Consider the following 16,261-nt stretch of genomic DNA (forward strand, 5'->3'; position numbering starts at 1 on the left):
TGGCTCTGCAAAATCTTGCCAAACATGTCCATGGAGCACCCTAAAAATTTGAAAATGACTGCAATAATGTGCGACCCCATAAACTTGTTCCCACAAACAGCAGGAAGCGACAAGGGGCATGAAAGTGCTTTAGAAAAAAACAAGGGGCGTGAAAAGGCATCAACCACCACTGTAGCCGTATGGCCTTAATTAGTTGTAAACTGTGATCCTTGCACCTGAGAAATTTACATCTCGAGTTTTCTTTTGTTATATGCGGCAAGAAGTCTTTATCTGCTCTCCCTGTCACTCCAGCCTGTAGCTCCCTTGTCCATCTCAAGCATCATCTGCATTCCACTACAATGCTGAACTCCAACTTGTGATCAATTTGTTTTGGAATGGGAAGATTTGTCACATCGATTAATTAAGGTGAACAGAATTACCCAGTTAATTAATGAAAACCGACACTTGCGATCAATTTTGCCTCTTATGTATTGGCAGAAATTAAGGGCCATGTAGGGTTGTACTATCACCTATTTGTATTTTTTTTTTACTTCTAATAGGAATTCCTTTCTTATATTTTCAGTTTTTTTTCATTTTCTTCCTTTACAAGCTTTATTAGTATGTCATCTATCCATGTTTTAGGGAAAAAAGTTGGTTTCCATCATCTGATAGAGCCACTTCGTCAACTTAGAAAACATTTTATTTATGAAAACGCAAGGGCTAAAATATTATTAAAAGTTGGACTTATGTATATAGAAATATCATTCTTCAGGTAATTAATTACAAGATTTATTTATCCTCAAATGGATGTCGCAACATACATTTCATCTGAACTGCTAGCTGCAGACATTGGTGTATGTACCAACGACCGTTATACCCCAAAAAACACACACACAACAATGGAACCCTAAAAAAAAAAGAGTTGCCCCAATTCGCCCCCGTCTGCCGCGTCAAAACTATGGGCGCGATTCATTAAGGCCCAAGAACACCCGGCCAGCAGCGCCCGCAACATCGACATGACAACATGGATGGATGCTACAAGGCGGTCGGCGTCACCGTCGGCTCCACGGAGCGGATGGCCTCCCGGATCTCTCGCTGGACGGTGGCGCGGGACGGCGCGACGATCATGTCGTCCCAGATTGAGCGGGAGCCGCAGGTGGTGGCGCCGCCGGGGTAGAGGTCGTGCAGGGAGGTGGCGCCCTCGTTGAGGTTGCTCACCTTGTCCAGGCAGTCGATCTCGCGCGGCTCCACCAGCAGGCTGCCGTTGATGTCGCCCTTCCACGCGATCAGCTAATTAAGAGAAGAAATTCGTGGACAGCTGATTAACAACTACTAGCTGAGTAGTAGAAATTAAGATGAACTTAGCTTGTCCTGAGTACGTAGTTGATCAGTAAAAAAAGTACCTGTGGAGAGCCCAAGGAGTTGGAGCTGTAGAGCTTGGCCCCGTCCACAAGCTGGCAGTACTTCTGGAACGCCGCCGCGAACCTCTTGTGCGACGTGAGCTGCGAGTTCACCCTCACCGCTCTCCCCGTCATGATCGCTCTCCTGCAGCGCAGAGAACAATCATCTCACTCACTGTCAACACTTGCACACACACACACACACAAAATCAAACGACGCAGATAATAAGGTGACTATATCATATGTGGTACCTGATCCCTCTGGCGACGGCGAGGTAGGCGTCGCAGACGACGCCGACGACCTCGATCCGGTACGGCTTCCGGTCCCTGTTGGCGGCGACGAAGTCCTGGTCGTTGGGGACGGGCTCCCAGTAGTTCTCGGTGATGGTGCCGTCCTCGTCCACCTTGTAGCCCACGCCCATGCGGTGGCGCTGGGAGTGCACGGCCCGGGCCATGGCGATGGTCTGCTCCACGAAGGGCTCCCAGGAGAGCGTGCCGTCCAGGATCACGTCGCGCCCCTCGTTCAGCGCCGTCACCAGCAGCGACGACGCCGCGTCCGTCGACGACTTGTGCACCTGTTGTGTTACCCCAGCGTGTTTAGTACACGCGCTTATGAAATGAAATGAAAGGCCGATCATCACGCTCCACAATAAAAAAAATGTGGTGGAAGACAACAATTTTCCCCAATGAAAAGTGCAAATGAAACAATTTCCTTTGTCTTCAAGCTTGACACGGGATTTTTTTTAGAAAGATGTCATTCTTACGTAAAATTTCTTCAAAATCGGTATGTGCAGTTTTTAGGTTGGTAGCTACTCCCTTGATGTGTTAGCTAATGGTCATCAATTTGAACTAGTACCTACTTCTTCATAAAATCCTGAAGTAGTAGGAATATTTTATTTTTTTTGAAACGAGGCAAAGATTTGCCATTTTCATTGATTAAGAAGAAGAGTGTTGTCCGGTTAATTAGATGAAAACCGGGCGAAAACCAAGATTACAAACCCCACATGGGGCACTCGTGGACGACCTGGCCACAAACGGCAAACAGTCGACCGAAGCGTCGATGACATGGCTGCTCTGATTTTGCTGACGAGTTTCACAGGGGAAAGTTGCAAGCCTCGCATCGACCTAGTCGAGCGCAACATTCGGAGAGCACCGTCCACTGAGATCCGCCCTCATGGAGTCATCGTTGCCGCAGTGGCCCCGCCGCCCGCAGCTCCGACTTCTCTGTCACAGCCAAGAAACCGGCATAGGCACACCCAACCGCTGATGCGAGGTGGGTGTGGCGTTGTGGTGTCGGGTCGCGGCTTGTCCTTCTGATGTCATAGTAGGAATAGCATTTCTCTGTTTACTCCTGCTCCTGCCCTGATTCCCAACATGCTAGCCCAAATCCTAATAAAACCATGCTGTATGCATTTCGTGGGCCCGGCAGATCAGCAAAGATAAATATATGTTCTACACCACACAGACAAAGCAGATCCATCTAATTAAGCCTAGTGCTCCGTTGGACCTCAGCTTTCTCACAGCCTTTGTCGGAGTGAGAAGGGTCATAGGAGCAGAGCAGTTCATGTTTCTAGCTTGGTGAACAGATATCATAGATTTCCACTGTACTTGAGTACATACCATACAGTTGGAGAAAGTGTCGGTCGGTCGATCGGACAGCTGCAGTGCAGTAGGAGTATGAATTACGCCGCTATGCTAGGCCATGTGTGCTATCGCTGCTGATCCCTACCGTTCAGCGGCCGGTTGGTCACTCACCCATTTTTCTAGCTAAAAAGCGCAGGGCCGTTTTTGTCGTCTGGACTGCTGGGCACGTTAACATGAATAAACTGAAATAGAGCAGATTCAAACTACTGATGTATTCCAAGGGCAGAACCATTGATGTATGACTGGCCAACCACAACTAAGTCACAATGTTGATCCATTTGTAAACGTCGTCGAAACAACGGTTGTCCATTTTTAAACGTCTGAGAAACAACACATGTTTATTTTGAATTTTGATCGATGGTGATTGTATATGTCGATCTAAATTATATAACTGCAAGCAATAACGTACCAGCTCTGCTGTCTGAAGCATGTCGTTGTGGTGGCCCATGGAGCTAATTGCGCGGTAGATCACGTCCGTCTCCTTGAAAGCGTCCGCCTCAACCACCAGCGCGTTCGTCCCCGCCTCTATCCAAAACGGCCTGAAAATCAACAACGCCACCCATGCTTCGGCTTCATATTCCAATTGAATCGACAGTTGTTGCAACAAGTGTACGTGCTAAGAAACGACCGAGGAAAAAACAGAAATACTAGTCCTTGACACTCACTCTTGAAGTATCTCCTTGAGCACGGTGCTCTTGCCGGCGCCCATGCCGCCGCCCATCAGCAGCAGCACCGGGGACCGGTCGTTGTGCGCCACCGGGGCCATCACGTCGGTGCAGTGCGCCTCCTCCTCGCCGTTCATCCCTGTCACCGTGCCGATGGCCTTCATCTCGTGCACCAGTGTGGAGAACACCCGCGCCACCTTCAGGTCCTTCGTAATCCGCTCGAATCGTTGCTTCCTGCTCATCATATCCATCCAATCTCAGTTAGTTTTATGCACGCAAGCCTTTTAACTAATTACTCATGCATAGGGTATTTTTTGGAATACGACAATGTTAGCGTACATCTTTGATTATATGCCCTCTTTTATCCATAGTTGATCGCACTTCTACTTAGCAGTTGTTGTTGTTGTTGTTGTTGTTGTTGTTGTTGTTGTTGTTGTTGTTGTCCAACAACGACCGGAACAGATATTTACAATTGAATTGACGACTGGAGTAGTTGAGTGAACGATGATATAGGTGATGGACTAGTGCATGTCTTCACAACGAATCTCCAACATTGATAGCGTTAGCATCATTGTCATACACCTGGCTTGGCCCACTCCATGATGCATACATGGCCTAGTGGGAGGGTACGTTTTAGATGAGGCTACTATTAATAACTGTTGATTCAATTATTGCGTATCAGCAATGACTTTGGGGCCATGTCTCAACATGTTTTTATTAAGCACGTGTCGTAGTCTTGGCAGCTATTGCAAACAAAACAAAACAAATAGTTTGGACAATTGGAAATGAGAACCCGCGGTTCTGTGGGTCTATGGGTGATGCGCTAGTACGTCGCATATGTTAGCATTTGCACATGTGCACATAAAATGAGGCACATAGTGTATCTTCGGAAGCTTCCTGCCGTCTTATCAATTTATTGACACGGGCAAAAGACACACATGCCAGTAAATGTGTTGCGATGTAAGTAGGATTGTTGTGTGTTTTAGTTATATGTACTACATCTGTCTCGCGCCTCTCGTAAAATAATGGCGTAAACTGCACCATTTTAGACAATTCTTAGCTAGGTATTTGCAGTTATTGCCTATACATGTCACTTTCTTAGAAGACGAGATGATTGCACTAGTTACGTTTTTTTAAACTCCCGATAGTTATCTGTTAGGTAGCTCATGCTCATCTGTATTGGATTATGGGATTATAAAAGTAATTCGAAGTACTTGGCCAGGTCAAATAATTTGACCAAAGGAAAATTGTGATGGCGAAAAGAAAATTGTTTGGTGAAAGCATGTATACCAACGTATACCCAAGTTGATTAGTAATGGAGACAAATCATGAGCACTCTCATCTACTGCTATTATAAACACATCAACCTAACGACTAGTATAATTAAGAGATATCTGTACTTTTCTTTTGATAAACTTGCTTATAAAGATATCTGTTAGAAAGGTCATCATCGTCACGATTCTGTTGTAGGGACATGTATGATTCAGTCTTGCTGGTCCATTAAAATTTAGTCAAAGTTTGTGTACTATATGTGAACAACAATAGAAATAAGGCCAATTAAAAAAAAGGTAAGACAAATAATAGACACCTTAATTTATGCTTGATACTACATCATTTCAATTTTCCTCCTATATATGCACGACCGGCAAAGAAATGGAGGTAAGAAACACTAGCATAAGCACATCAATGTTTCCAGGTGTTCATTGAGCATTTCTTTTTATTTTCGCACCTTAATTATTTTGTGTATGTTTCTGCTCAACTGTAAACACCGCGAACCTGCTTATAATTTAGAAATAGGAAATGATAAACAAATACTCCCTCTGTCCCAAATTAAGTGACTCGACTTTGTAAAGCTAGTACAAAGTCGAGTCATTTATTTTGGGGAGGGAGGGGGTGCTAGGTTGCGGTTGGGTTTAGACTTTTCACCTGTTAGCTTCCAGAATCACGTTCCTCAGCTTCTTTTTGTTGGCGCTGTCGACGCTCAAGGCCTGCACATTAAGCGTGCGTGATTGATGGCAAATTTAGGGCATATACAATGCACAGTGCATGTGCATCGCTCGTAATTCGTCGAGCCGAGCGGACGTCCACTTTGCTTCCTTCCAGATCCGCCAAAGACGATGAGATCGTTGTACGTACGTACCTGGGTGACGAGAATGGTGGAATGGTCCCAGTGGAAGGCGAAGTAGCCGAGGATGCATCTCTCCAGCTCGTCCACCAACTTGACGTAGAGCGCGTCGGCGTCCGGGACGCCGTCCAGGAGGCCGTACACGTCCGCCATGCAGCTGTTGGTCTGCCGGAGGTAGTTGTTGGCCGCCTTGCACAGGTGGGGGCACTCGCTCGCGTCCTCGAACCCAATCTGCCGAGCTGCATACGTACATACAGTGTATCATGCATAATGAACCGATTAATCAACTACTGTAAATGGGAAACATTAATTTAGAGCAGAAACTAAACCCACTCAGATCTCCATGTCAGGAATTCTCAATCACTCCTCATCTTTCCAGAGGAGTAGAGAAGAAGCTTTGAGCCACATGAAAAGGCTGTGGCCATGGACGGCTCGACAATGGCATCGCCGCCGTACGGTACCAGTGGCATGCATTGATCTCGACGAGACGGCTTAAGGGCCCCGGCCTGCTGGTAGGCTTGTGGCCAGGGAGGCAAATCAAGTACCATCATCATCGCTAACTGCTTTCTTCGGTCAGTGCGCTGTCCAGTTTTAGCACCAACGCTGGCTGCTTAACCTTAACCTCACCACGTGAGACTTCAGAACAGAACTTGGTGCGTTGTGTCGTACCTGTACGACGTGCATGCTTCGGACGGGGACGGCCACTGTTTGTATCCCTCGAGATGTCATGCTGGTAGTGGGTATGCGACTGGCTGGCCAGGTGTTCATTTTTCATGGAGAATCCATACACGCGTCAGCTAGGAGAAGATATACTCCAGTTCAGTGGCTAGCTTGGTGCTACTCTTCCATCAAGGCAGCAGTGCCCATGTCAATCACAAGGGTTTACTTTTAACTTGTACTCCCTCCGTAAACTAATATAAAAGTGTTTAAATTACTATTTTAATTATCTAAACGCTCTTATATTAGTTTGCAGAGGAAGTGCTAGACATGATATACATACTACTTTCTGTTTTGGATCTTGTTAATTTCCTAGTGTCTTCTCGGTGGAATCATCCGAGCGTGCGAAATTTCAGGCACCAAGACAAAAAACATTCTGGTTGGAAGGTTGCAGGAGTTAGTTAGAGCCTTTGGTGTTGGGACAATTGGTTGCTTGCTTCTTGGCGTCATCAGAAAGGGGGAAATTATCAGATCAAGTGGCAACAGAAACTAGTAGTACAAAACAGTATCATCCTCATGGTGAAGGCGATCACAGGAACGCAGCATCGATCCACGTAAATATATAGAGTATTCAAGAAACTAGTGGTAACAGATTCGTTGATCGGATTGTTGTAAAGACTAAAGAGTTGCGAAAAACGAGCAACGATTGAATGGAGATTTGCACGCAAAGAGAGAATTAATAAGCACAACAATTGAGTGGAAATGGCGACTGACCGACGTAGTGGGAGAACTTCTCGAGATGCTCGACGCGGCCGTCGCCGGCCATCTCCACCCTCGGCATTTCCGCCATGGCCGGGGGAGCCGGCAGCGGCGGCAGCTTACTACTCCCATGGCACAGCGCGACGACGCGGAGCAGCAGCTGCCTGGCGAACCCATCTGCAACCCAACAGAGCAAGAACAGGAATAGATGAGCATAGGTCCAGACGAAGCACAGAAATCCGACGAGCAGATCGCTCTCAGAACTTGCCTTGCTGCTGCATGGCGACTGGCGACTAGTGGAGGAGAGGATCGAATGGCAGCGCGCGCGCGGGGTCGGGTGAGTGGAGAATGGGATGCAAATAGCAGGCGAGGCCCAAGGCCAAGGACGTGGATGCCGTCTGTCTCGTACCTTTGGTGGGACGATATGCCGCTCGGGTGAGTGGGATGGGCATCGGCAACGGAGACCGAGATGGAGATGGTACTTGTACCGGATGATGATGATGCATATCAAGATGCATGTTGCCTGCCTGTATTTTTGGCGTGAAAGAGATGTTTGCGCGCCACCACCGTACCTGTATTCTATTCGAGCTGTTGCTGTTTGGCGTTGATATTGTTCCTCTTTTTCTATACCCACCCACCCTCTCTTCGTATCTTCTTCTTGGGGACAATAGACCAAGTGTGATTATTAAAGGCTGTACTATATCACAATGCCGGAATTAGAGACTTGGTGGTGGGTAATCGGTACACGTACGTAGCGGCGTTAATTGGTCAACGCCATTGCTCAATCGTCGGTGTAGTTAACTTACCGCTCGTTCTCAAAGAGAGAAGAAAAAGAATTGTTCATCACTCCCGCGTGTTGAGCATGGGGAATACTTATATGAGCGAGCTTCTGAGCTGCGGCTTCTGTCAGGGACGCGCCTTAACTGAGCGATACTACCACTTTGATCAGGTCCAGCTGCTGCTAGCCGGAGCAGCATATTTGCCAAGAGTAGTGCTATGTGCACCGACGAATTCACACATGATCCGCACACAACAAGTCACCTACTCACTTCGTTTCATAATGTAAGATGTTTTTTTGACACTACACTAGCGTCAAAAAACATCTTGTATTATGAGACGGAGGGAGTAGGTCATTGGATTGCCTCTTTCTTTAATCTTTTTTCAAATCGTGTTGCCCTCAAATCGTGCGTGAAAGATTGCCCGGTTCATGGATTGTGGCTTTCGTCTTCTTTTTTTTACACAGGTGCTACCTCCGTAACTAAATATAAGACGTTTTTGCTGTTTATATGTTTTTAGCGCACATGGAAATATCTGACGCACCGTCTCTCATGATGTATGGAGTGTACTGTGCTGAACTAACGTTCTTTGAGTCTCCTACTGAGAGGGAGGCTCCTGACGAGACCCTGAGTTTGACTACTGGGATAGTCAAAATTACCAGAGGAGAGGTCTTTGAGACACAGATTGTGCAGAGGCTGAAGGAGTTAGCTTCAGGTGACTTCCAGTGGGAGCTTGTTAGTCTTGAGGAGAAACTGTTTAGGGTTGAGTTCCCTTCGGTTGAGGATCTTCAGAGACTCCTGAGTTTTGGGATGTGCAAAGTGCCGGGTACTGATGGTGTCCTTGAGTTCCATGAGTGGAAGAGAGTCGAGCCTCAGGGTAAGCCTCTGACTCAAGTTTGGCTGCGTTTTTCTGGGGCTCCCTCAAAGCCGATGCAGGATGCTCGGGTTGTCGCTAGTTTGGGTATTTTGGTGGGGAGACCGGAGCGAGTGGATATGGATTTCACGAGAGCTCACGGGATTGCCCGACTGTTGGTCAGTGTTCTGGACATTGAGTACGTGCCTGAGGTGGTCAAGTGGGCATATCGAGGACAAGTCTATAACCTCGTGATTGAGTTTGAGGATGAGAGTCTGTTCGCCGAGGCGGCTAACGGGACTGATACTGATATGCACGAGGGAGATGACAGTTCGGGGCTTAAGGAGGCACCGGTTGATGATAATGGACGAGAGTCGTCCACTGCACCGGGAGCTGTATCTCAGACGTCAGGGGATGGGACGGCACCACCCTCCTCGGTGCCTACGACTACTCTCAGATTTGGGTCTTTCGAGCCTGCTTCTGCACCTCCGAGGCTTTGGAGTGAGCGGGTGGAGTCCGCTGAGGTGTTTGAGCACACACTACCTGTTCTGGATTTTGAGGATGCTGTGAGTCCACTACTGGAGGTTTCGCCACTTCCAGTCAGGTGTGAGGAGGAGGAGGTACCCTCCCACATGCTCGTTGATGATCCTCAGTCAGATGGTGTGGTGGACGAGGTCGCGGTGGTGGAGGTTGTTTCTTCGGGAGGGGGTCCGGGGCAGGTGGCCTCGGCACCTTCCTCTCCTATAGCCAGGCCGGCGATGCAGCATATTTGATCAGGTCCAGCTGATACTACCACTTTGATCAGGTCCAGCTGCTGCTAGCCGGAGCAGCATATTTGCCAAGAGTAGTGCTATGTACACCGACGAATTCACACATGATCCGCACACAACAAGTCACCTACTCACTTTGTTTCATAATGTAAGATGTTTTTTTGACACTACACTAGCGTCAAAAAACATCTTGTATTATGAGACGGAGGGAGTAGGTCATTGGATTGCCTCTTTCTTTAATCTTTTTTCAAATCGTGTTGCGCTCAAATCGTGCGTGAAAGATTGCCCGGTTCATGGATTGTGGCTTTCGTCTTTTTTTACACAGGTGCTACCTCCGTGACTAAATATAAGACGTTTTTGCTGTTTATATGTTTTCAGCGCACATGGAAATATCTGACGTAGAGAGAAGGGAAAGGGAACATGCACGTACCGTCACTGTGATGTACGTGTGGGTGTCAATTCTAGGTTTTACTACGGGCCTTGCCATTGATTGCACTGCCAGCTAGGCGTGATGCGACCTGGGACAGAGATACTACTTGCACTTCAAATTGGTGGACGATCAGTAATGGCGCCTCCTGGTTGGCTCACCGATCTGTGTCAAGGTCGTTTTAGCTAGTACTCCCTCCATCTCATAATTTATAAGTGTTGTAGTGTCAAAACGTTCTAATATTATAAAACGGAGGGAGTAGCTTATTTTCTTTGAAAAGGCGGTAAGTTAGGTTTTTATTTTTGAGAATCAAAAGGTAAGTTAGTTAAAAGGAGGTAGAAGGTGTAGCCGCAAAAATGGGAAACAAAAATGAAGTGCATGGGGTGCTGCAGAGATTTTTTTTTCCTTTTTAGGCAAAAGTTAGAGTAAAAACTATATTACTGAGTTACCTTGAATTTGTACGAAGACCGGTTACTCTGTCGTACATGTGTGGCTATACTGGAACACAAATAAGAGCTGAGAACACAAGTGAAGTTGTTCCATTTTTTTTCTTGAGAAATAAGTGAAGTTTCTTTTACAACAAGATTTTTTCCGCATAGTAAGGTTTCTTTTTTTAGGAGATATTTTCTTTTATAAGTTTGTTTAGACAGTTTTCTTTTATAAGTTTTTTTGAGACAATTTTCTTTTATAAGTTTTTTTGTTGAGACAATTTTCTTTTATAAGTTTTTTTAGCAAAAAAATTCTTTTATAGTGAACTAGCTACCTTGCTCACGGTGCGAACCGCTAAAGCCTACAATTGATAAGCCCCCAGCCCATCACGAGTACTCCTATTATCCGCCTCCAGCGAGGAATGGCAGCCAACTCACTCAAGGATGATTGTACCGGCCAGCCAATTTAGTTCTTTTTTAGTTACATTTCGTTTTTGCCTCTTTTATTCTTTTAATAAAAGTTTACGGGAAAATATATATTACAGAAAAAGAGCATGCTTTTTTAAAATATATTCTCATGAATTTAGAAAATGTTCAAGGGCTTTTTAAAGAAATGAGCATGGATTTTTTAAAAATTATCTTGAATTTTAAAAAAAAATCTTAGATTCAAAAAACTGTCTACAAATTTTTTATTGAATTCGAAATTTCTCATGTTTTTAGAAACTCAAATTTTGAAAACATTCAATAATTTTGAATAAGATCATGAAAACATGAAAAGGACATAAACAAAATAGAATAAACACCAAAAATCGCTAAAAAAATAGAGGAAAATAAAAATAAACAAATCGGTGTTAGGGTGTGATTTGGGGTACGATTCTACGCTTAGGTTGTAGCATAGGATTTGCCGCCCATCACAAATATAGATCGTGTGGCCTAAATATCTTGCCCTGTTCGTTGTGGAAGCAAGATGGCTTAAGGAGTTGCTTGTAAAATTAAAATTAGTTTTTCTTAAACACGGATGCTTGTTTCTACAACAGTGGTGCCTAAGTAAACGTTCGTGCTATACAAGTAAGACCATTTTACGAGTGTGCACCCCTTGGAGGAAGTGTAGGGTGCCTACACATGACCATCCCAAGCCGAGGTCTTGGGTTCAAGTCTCGGCCCTCGCATTTTTCTCAATCATTTATCCAGGCCCACATCGGGCATGGGGAGGTGTTGATCATTTCATATCCATGTCAGATGTAGGGGAGTAATAAGTATACGACCCTAATAAGTATCTGACGTGTGGCACGAGCACATGGCAACTCCGAACGTTTTTTATGGAAAATTTAGTGACGTGAGTCACCTTTCATGCTTCAGTTTATTTTTGACAGAAACTTGCCGTGTGTCACTGGAAAATGTCATCCTTGTGTGACTGAAATTGTCAATGAAAAATGTCACGGCCGGAGTGCCACGCACCTGACGTGTGGCACTTATCACTTGGGTAAGTTTATTATATCTCCTCTTTCTATTAGATCGGTCTTTTAGAATAGTGAATGGATAGGAATATCTAACACTGTGTGTAACAATTAGGGATGCAAGCAAAGTAGGTTGGCGAAGAATACCATAGTACTCCCTTCGTTCCTAAATATAAGACATTTTAGAGATTTCAATATAAAGTACATACGGGTGTATATAAATATATTTTAGAGTAGTGTAGATTCACTCATCTTGCTTCGTATGTAATTTATATCGAACCACTAAAGGTCTTATATTTAGAAACGGAGGGAGTACAAAAATAGTGTTAAATTTAGTTAAGAGGCGAGCAAGTTATATAGTTTCACGGGACGAAGTGGGATGCAGCTTGTACCCTTAGCGACAATTGTGTCATACAAGTTTTGAGCCCAACCTTGAGCGGTGAACGTGGTAAGGCATGTTCTAAAATAATGCTATTACAAGAATAGTGATCCATGATGGTACACAAAGGTTTGTATACGCACACCAGTAATTATAAAATGGCTCAGAGCTTCGATCACTCACTAATATAACAGCACAATATCAAAAGACTATTTGCTTTTTTTCGAAAACAGTGTGCGATTACATCTCAGGCTACTCTTGAAACCGTAACTAGCTATACAACAGATCCATCTCTCGGCGAGCTATTGAGTTTTCCCAACAAAAAGAAGGCGGGCTATTGAGGGCAAACCAACATGCATGAACGAATGCATATACATACGTACGTACTATACGTACGTGTGACCCGGCCGGCCGTCATTTAATCCGTTGTGCTTGAATTATGTACTGCTCTCGGCGAGGTGACCGGGCGTGGCGGGCAGCGGCCGCCGCTGTTGTTCGGGTCGTGCGAGCACCCCGAGGCGCCGGGTTTACCCGCCGTCACTGCTACTGCAGCGATGGTCGACTTGGGTTCCGAAGCTGCCGTCCACGACGATGCCGCGCGCACGACCGCATGCCAATCAGGCGGCCTCCGGCCGGCGGCGGCGGGATGCACGGCCGACGACACCGTAAAGGCCACCAGGACGATGGACATTGCCAGCATGGTAAGCCTGACCATCTTGCTCGCTCGTGACTAAATACAGTACGAAATGTGTCAAAGTGTGTGATGAGGTGAATCGATCGAGTAGCAGCTAGGTATGCGATGCATGCATGTCTACGGACGTGTACTTATAGATGCACGTGCTGGGTCGACCACAGGTTGAGGACGCACACAATGAATGAACGACGTGATGTGATGACCAGGTACGTACCACCATAGTCTTGCTTACGCGGGAATTAGGGGAGGGCCGAAAGAGAAGAAACCAAACTAAAGCTTCATTATAAACTCAGTGTGAGACTCCAAAATTGCGGCACCCCGAGCGAGCTTTTTGGCTCGTCAACTCATTAACTTGTGTTTGTCGCTGTGACGCGCCATGTCCAGACAACTCTTTTTTGTCCCCTGCCGGCCAAACAGGAGACCGACCAATAGTACTGCGTTCTGCGTGGAGTAAGCAACTTCGTTACGTAGCCAAATACGGAACTATTTGCCCTTAACTGCAAAGCCCAACTTGTCCATTCCGGTCACATCACCTCGTTTAGCACATGGGTATATAAATAGTGAGCTGTGAAACTTTCTGTTTTGCACGAATTCTTTCTTTAACTCGCACAAACTACTCCCTCCGCTCCTAAATATAAGTCTTTGTAGAGATTTCATTATGAACTACATACGAATGTATATAGATGCATTTTAAGTATGGATTCATTCATTTTGCTCTGTATGTAGTCTACCCAGTGGAATCTCTACAAAGACTTACATTTAGGAACGGAGGGAGTATTTGATAGCAATTTTTTCTTTGAAACGGAGGCAAAAACTTTGCCTTATTCATTAAATAAGAGAGAATAGAGTTAGTTACAAACAACCCGAGTACACGGCATGCGGATTACTCGCGCAATAACAAGGACCCTAGTATTTTTGCACCGGCGGTGATCCAAAGGTTTGCTTTGGTGGCGATGGAGGAAAGCAGCATTGCTGGTGAGGCGCACTTATGCCTGAAAACTCGCGCCTTTCGCTCATTCCAAATTGTCCATGAAACAAGCATGGTGAGTGATGCCTTGCCTTGTCTGTGCAGAGTGTTGTCGTCGTAAGTACTTGCCCGCCAAAAGTGGACCGAGTCGAACAAGGGCCAAGCGGAGATGACGAAGTCGGGGACATGGTACTTCTCAATGACCAAGGATCAAAGCCTTCTAGAAAAGCGGCATTTGAAGAAGAGGTGAATCCCACTCTCTTGTTCCCTCTTGCAAAGAGGGCAAAGATCACAGTTTGGCCACCCATACTTTGTCAATCTATCTGCGGTCCAAATCCTGTCTTGGAGAGCCAACCAGCAAAGAACTTAACTTTTGGGGGAGTCCAAACTTTCCAAACCATCTTGCGCATGGGAGAGAGAACCAATCCTAGAAGTTGTTCCTTATATGTGGAGGTCGCAGAGTATTGCCGAGAAACCGGGTGTTTCCAAAGGATGTCATCCTCGGAGAGATTGTCGAGATGGACCTCATGTAAGAGCATCCAAAGAGTAAAGAATTGTGTGACATGCGCAGCGGTGCCGGGGGTGGAGGGATTGATCTTGAGAATCCATGTGTTGTGTAACGCCCGGATAATCATGCTACAGTAATCCCACGCTAATCATGCCACGTCACTTTGGTTACTGTTGTTAACCGTGCGATGATTCAAAACCGTTTCATAATTTAAATTCAATTAATGTCAACAATAAAATTTTTTCAAAATTTAAAAGAAAATATTCGGGAGGTGCCATATTTTGGATAAGTAAATATGGTGTAATAAACACATTTTTATAAAATGCCTAGATAATTTAAAATAAAATAAAACAGAAAAGAGAAATAAATAAAAGAAATGCAAAACAGAAAACAGAAGAAAAGAAAAGAGAAGCCCCCCCACTGGGCCAACTGTGGCCCAGCTGGCCAGCCCAACTGGGCAAAGGCCCAGCCGGCCGGCCCACCCCCACTCTCCCCTTATCCACCCCCCAGCAAACCCTAGCCCGATCCACCCCTCCCCCCACTCCCCCACCCCCTCTCGCTCTCTCCCCCCCCCCCCACTCCCCCGATCCAATCGGGGCGACGCCGCCCCGACGACCCCGTCGCCCCGCTCGCCCCCGACGCCCCGCGCCCCCCCCCCGGTCGGCCTCGTCCCGACCCCGCCACCTCTCCCCGGCGACCGCGCCGCCCCACTCCTTGACGCCGGCGCCTCGCCTCGTCACCGACCCCGAAGCCGACGGATCGAGCCGCGCCACGCGCCTGGACGCCGTCGCCGGAGCGCTCCCCCGCCGGCCTGCTTCACCACCGACGCCGTCGTCCCCGTCTCTCCCTCGCGCCCCACTGCCTTGTCCCCACGACTGCCGGTGAGGCCCCGGCCTCTCCTCCTCTCCCCCTGCCCGCGTCAGCTCCTCGCGCAGTCGTGCACGCGCGCGCCGGCGCGGCCACAACCACGCTCGTCGCCGCACCGTCCCGCTGCTCCCTCGTCCCGTCCGCGCTCACCGCGCGGTGCCGTCGCTGCGGGCGGCGCACCCCCCTCCCCCGGCTCCCCCTGCGACCACGCGCGCCCGCCGTGGCCGCGCTCGGCCACCGCACTCCGCCCTGCCTCGTTGGGTCTCTCCCCCTCGCCCAGGCTCGTCGTCGCCCGCGCTCCTGGGATTGCTGGCCGCGCCCAGTGCCCCGTCGTGCTCACCGCCCCGCCTCGCCCACACTCGGCGCCGTGACCCGCGTCCCCCGCTCGCTCACCGTCGCCCGGGTTCTGCGCCCGCTCCGTGACCCACACCCGCACCCGAGCGCCCGAACCCGATAGGCCCCTATGGGCCTATGACATATGGGCCCCGCCCACATAACGTAAAAAAATGATTTAAAAAAATTAAATTAATAAAAATAATTAATTAATTAATTAAGATAATTAATTAACTTAATTAATCCTGTTAATATTAACTAATTAAGATTAATTAACTTAATAACTAATTAACCTAATTAACTACTGTTAATTAGCTAACAGCCCCTGACAGGTGGGACCCACCTGTCAGGTTGACCAGGTCAACGGTCAACGTTGACTGCTGACGTCATGCTGATGCATTAATTAAATTTCGAATTAAATTAATTTATTAAATTCTAAATATGATTTAAATCTTTAAAATTTAATATAAAATAAACCGTAGATCGGATGGAAAAACTTTGTACATGAAAGTTGCTCAGAACGACGAGACGAATCCGAATACGTAGTCCGTTTGTCAGCCACACGTTCCTAGC

At 46.9% G+C, this 16,261-nt stretch overlaps 1 protein-coding gene across 1 annotated transcript; it reads right to left on the reverse strand.

Moving 5' to 3' along the window:
• Nucleotides 1–707: 707 nt before the first annotated feature.
• On the reverse strand, nucleotides 708–7,709 carry LOC109734534 (calmodulin calcium-dependent NAD kinase). Its single transcript, XM_020293741.4, has 9 exons — nucleotides 7,498–7,709; nucleotides 7,245–7,406; nucleotides 5,829–6,052; nucleotides 5,615–5,676; nucleotides 3,689–3,922; nucleotides 3,433–3,562; nucleotides 1,632–1,954; nucleotides 1,383–1,524; nucleotides 708–1,269 (listed from the first exon to the last, which is right to left on the reverse strand). The coding sequence occupies exons 1-9, from the start codon at nucleotides 7,508–7,510 to the stop codon at nucleotides 1,015–1,017; spliced, it is 1,545 nt and encodes a 514-aa protein (XP_020149330.1). The 5' UTR covers nucleotides 7,511–7,709; the 3' UTR covers nucleotides 708–1,014.
• Between the last annotated feature and the right edge of the window lie 8,552 nt (nucleotides 7,710–16,261).

This window comes from Aegilops tauschii, chromosome 4 (assembly GCF_002575655.3).
Source record: "Aegilops tauschii subsp. strangulata cultivar AL8/78 chromosome 4, Aet v6.0, whole genome shotgun sequence".
NCBI classification, from domain to species: domain Eukaryota; kingdom Viridiplantae; phylum Streptophyta; class Magnoliopsida; order Poales; family Poaceae; genus Aegilops; species Aegilops tauschii.

Excerpts from the sequence above, each read along its gene's own strand:
- LOC109734534 (XM_020293741.4), bottom strand. Across the intron at positions 1,955-3,432 it reads TGCTTCAGACAGCAGAGCTG|GTGCACAAGTCGTCGACGGA; the intron begins GTACGTTATTGC and ends GTAACACAACAG. Across the intron at positions 1,270-1,382 it reads ACTCCTTGGGCTCTCCACAG|CTGATCGCGTGGAAGGGCGA; the intron begins GTACTTTTTTTA and ends TCTCTTAATTAG.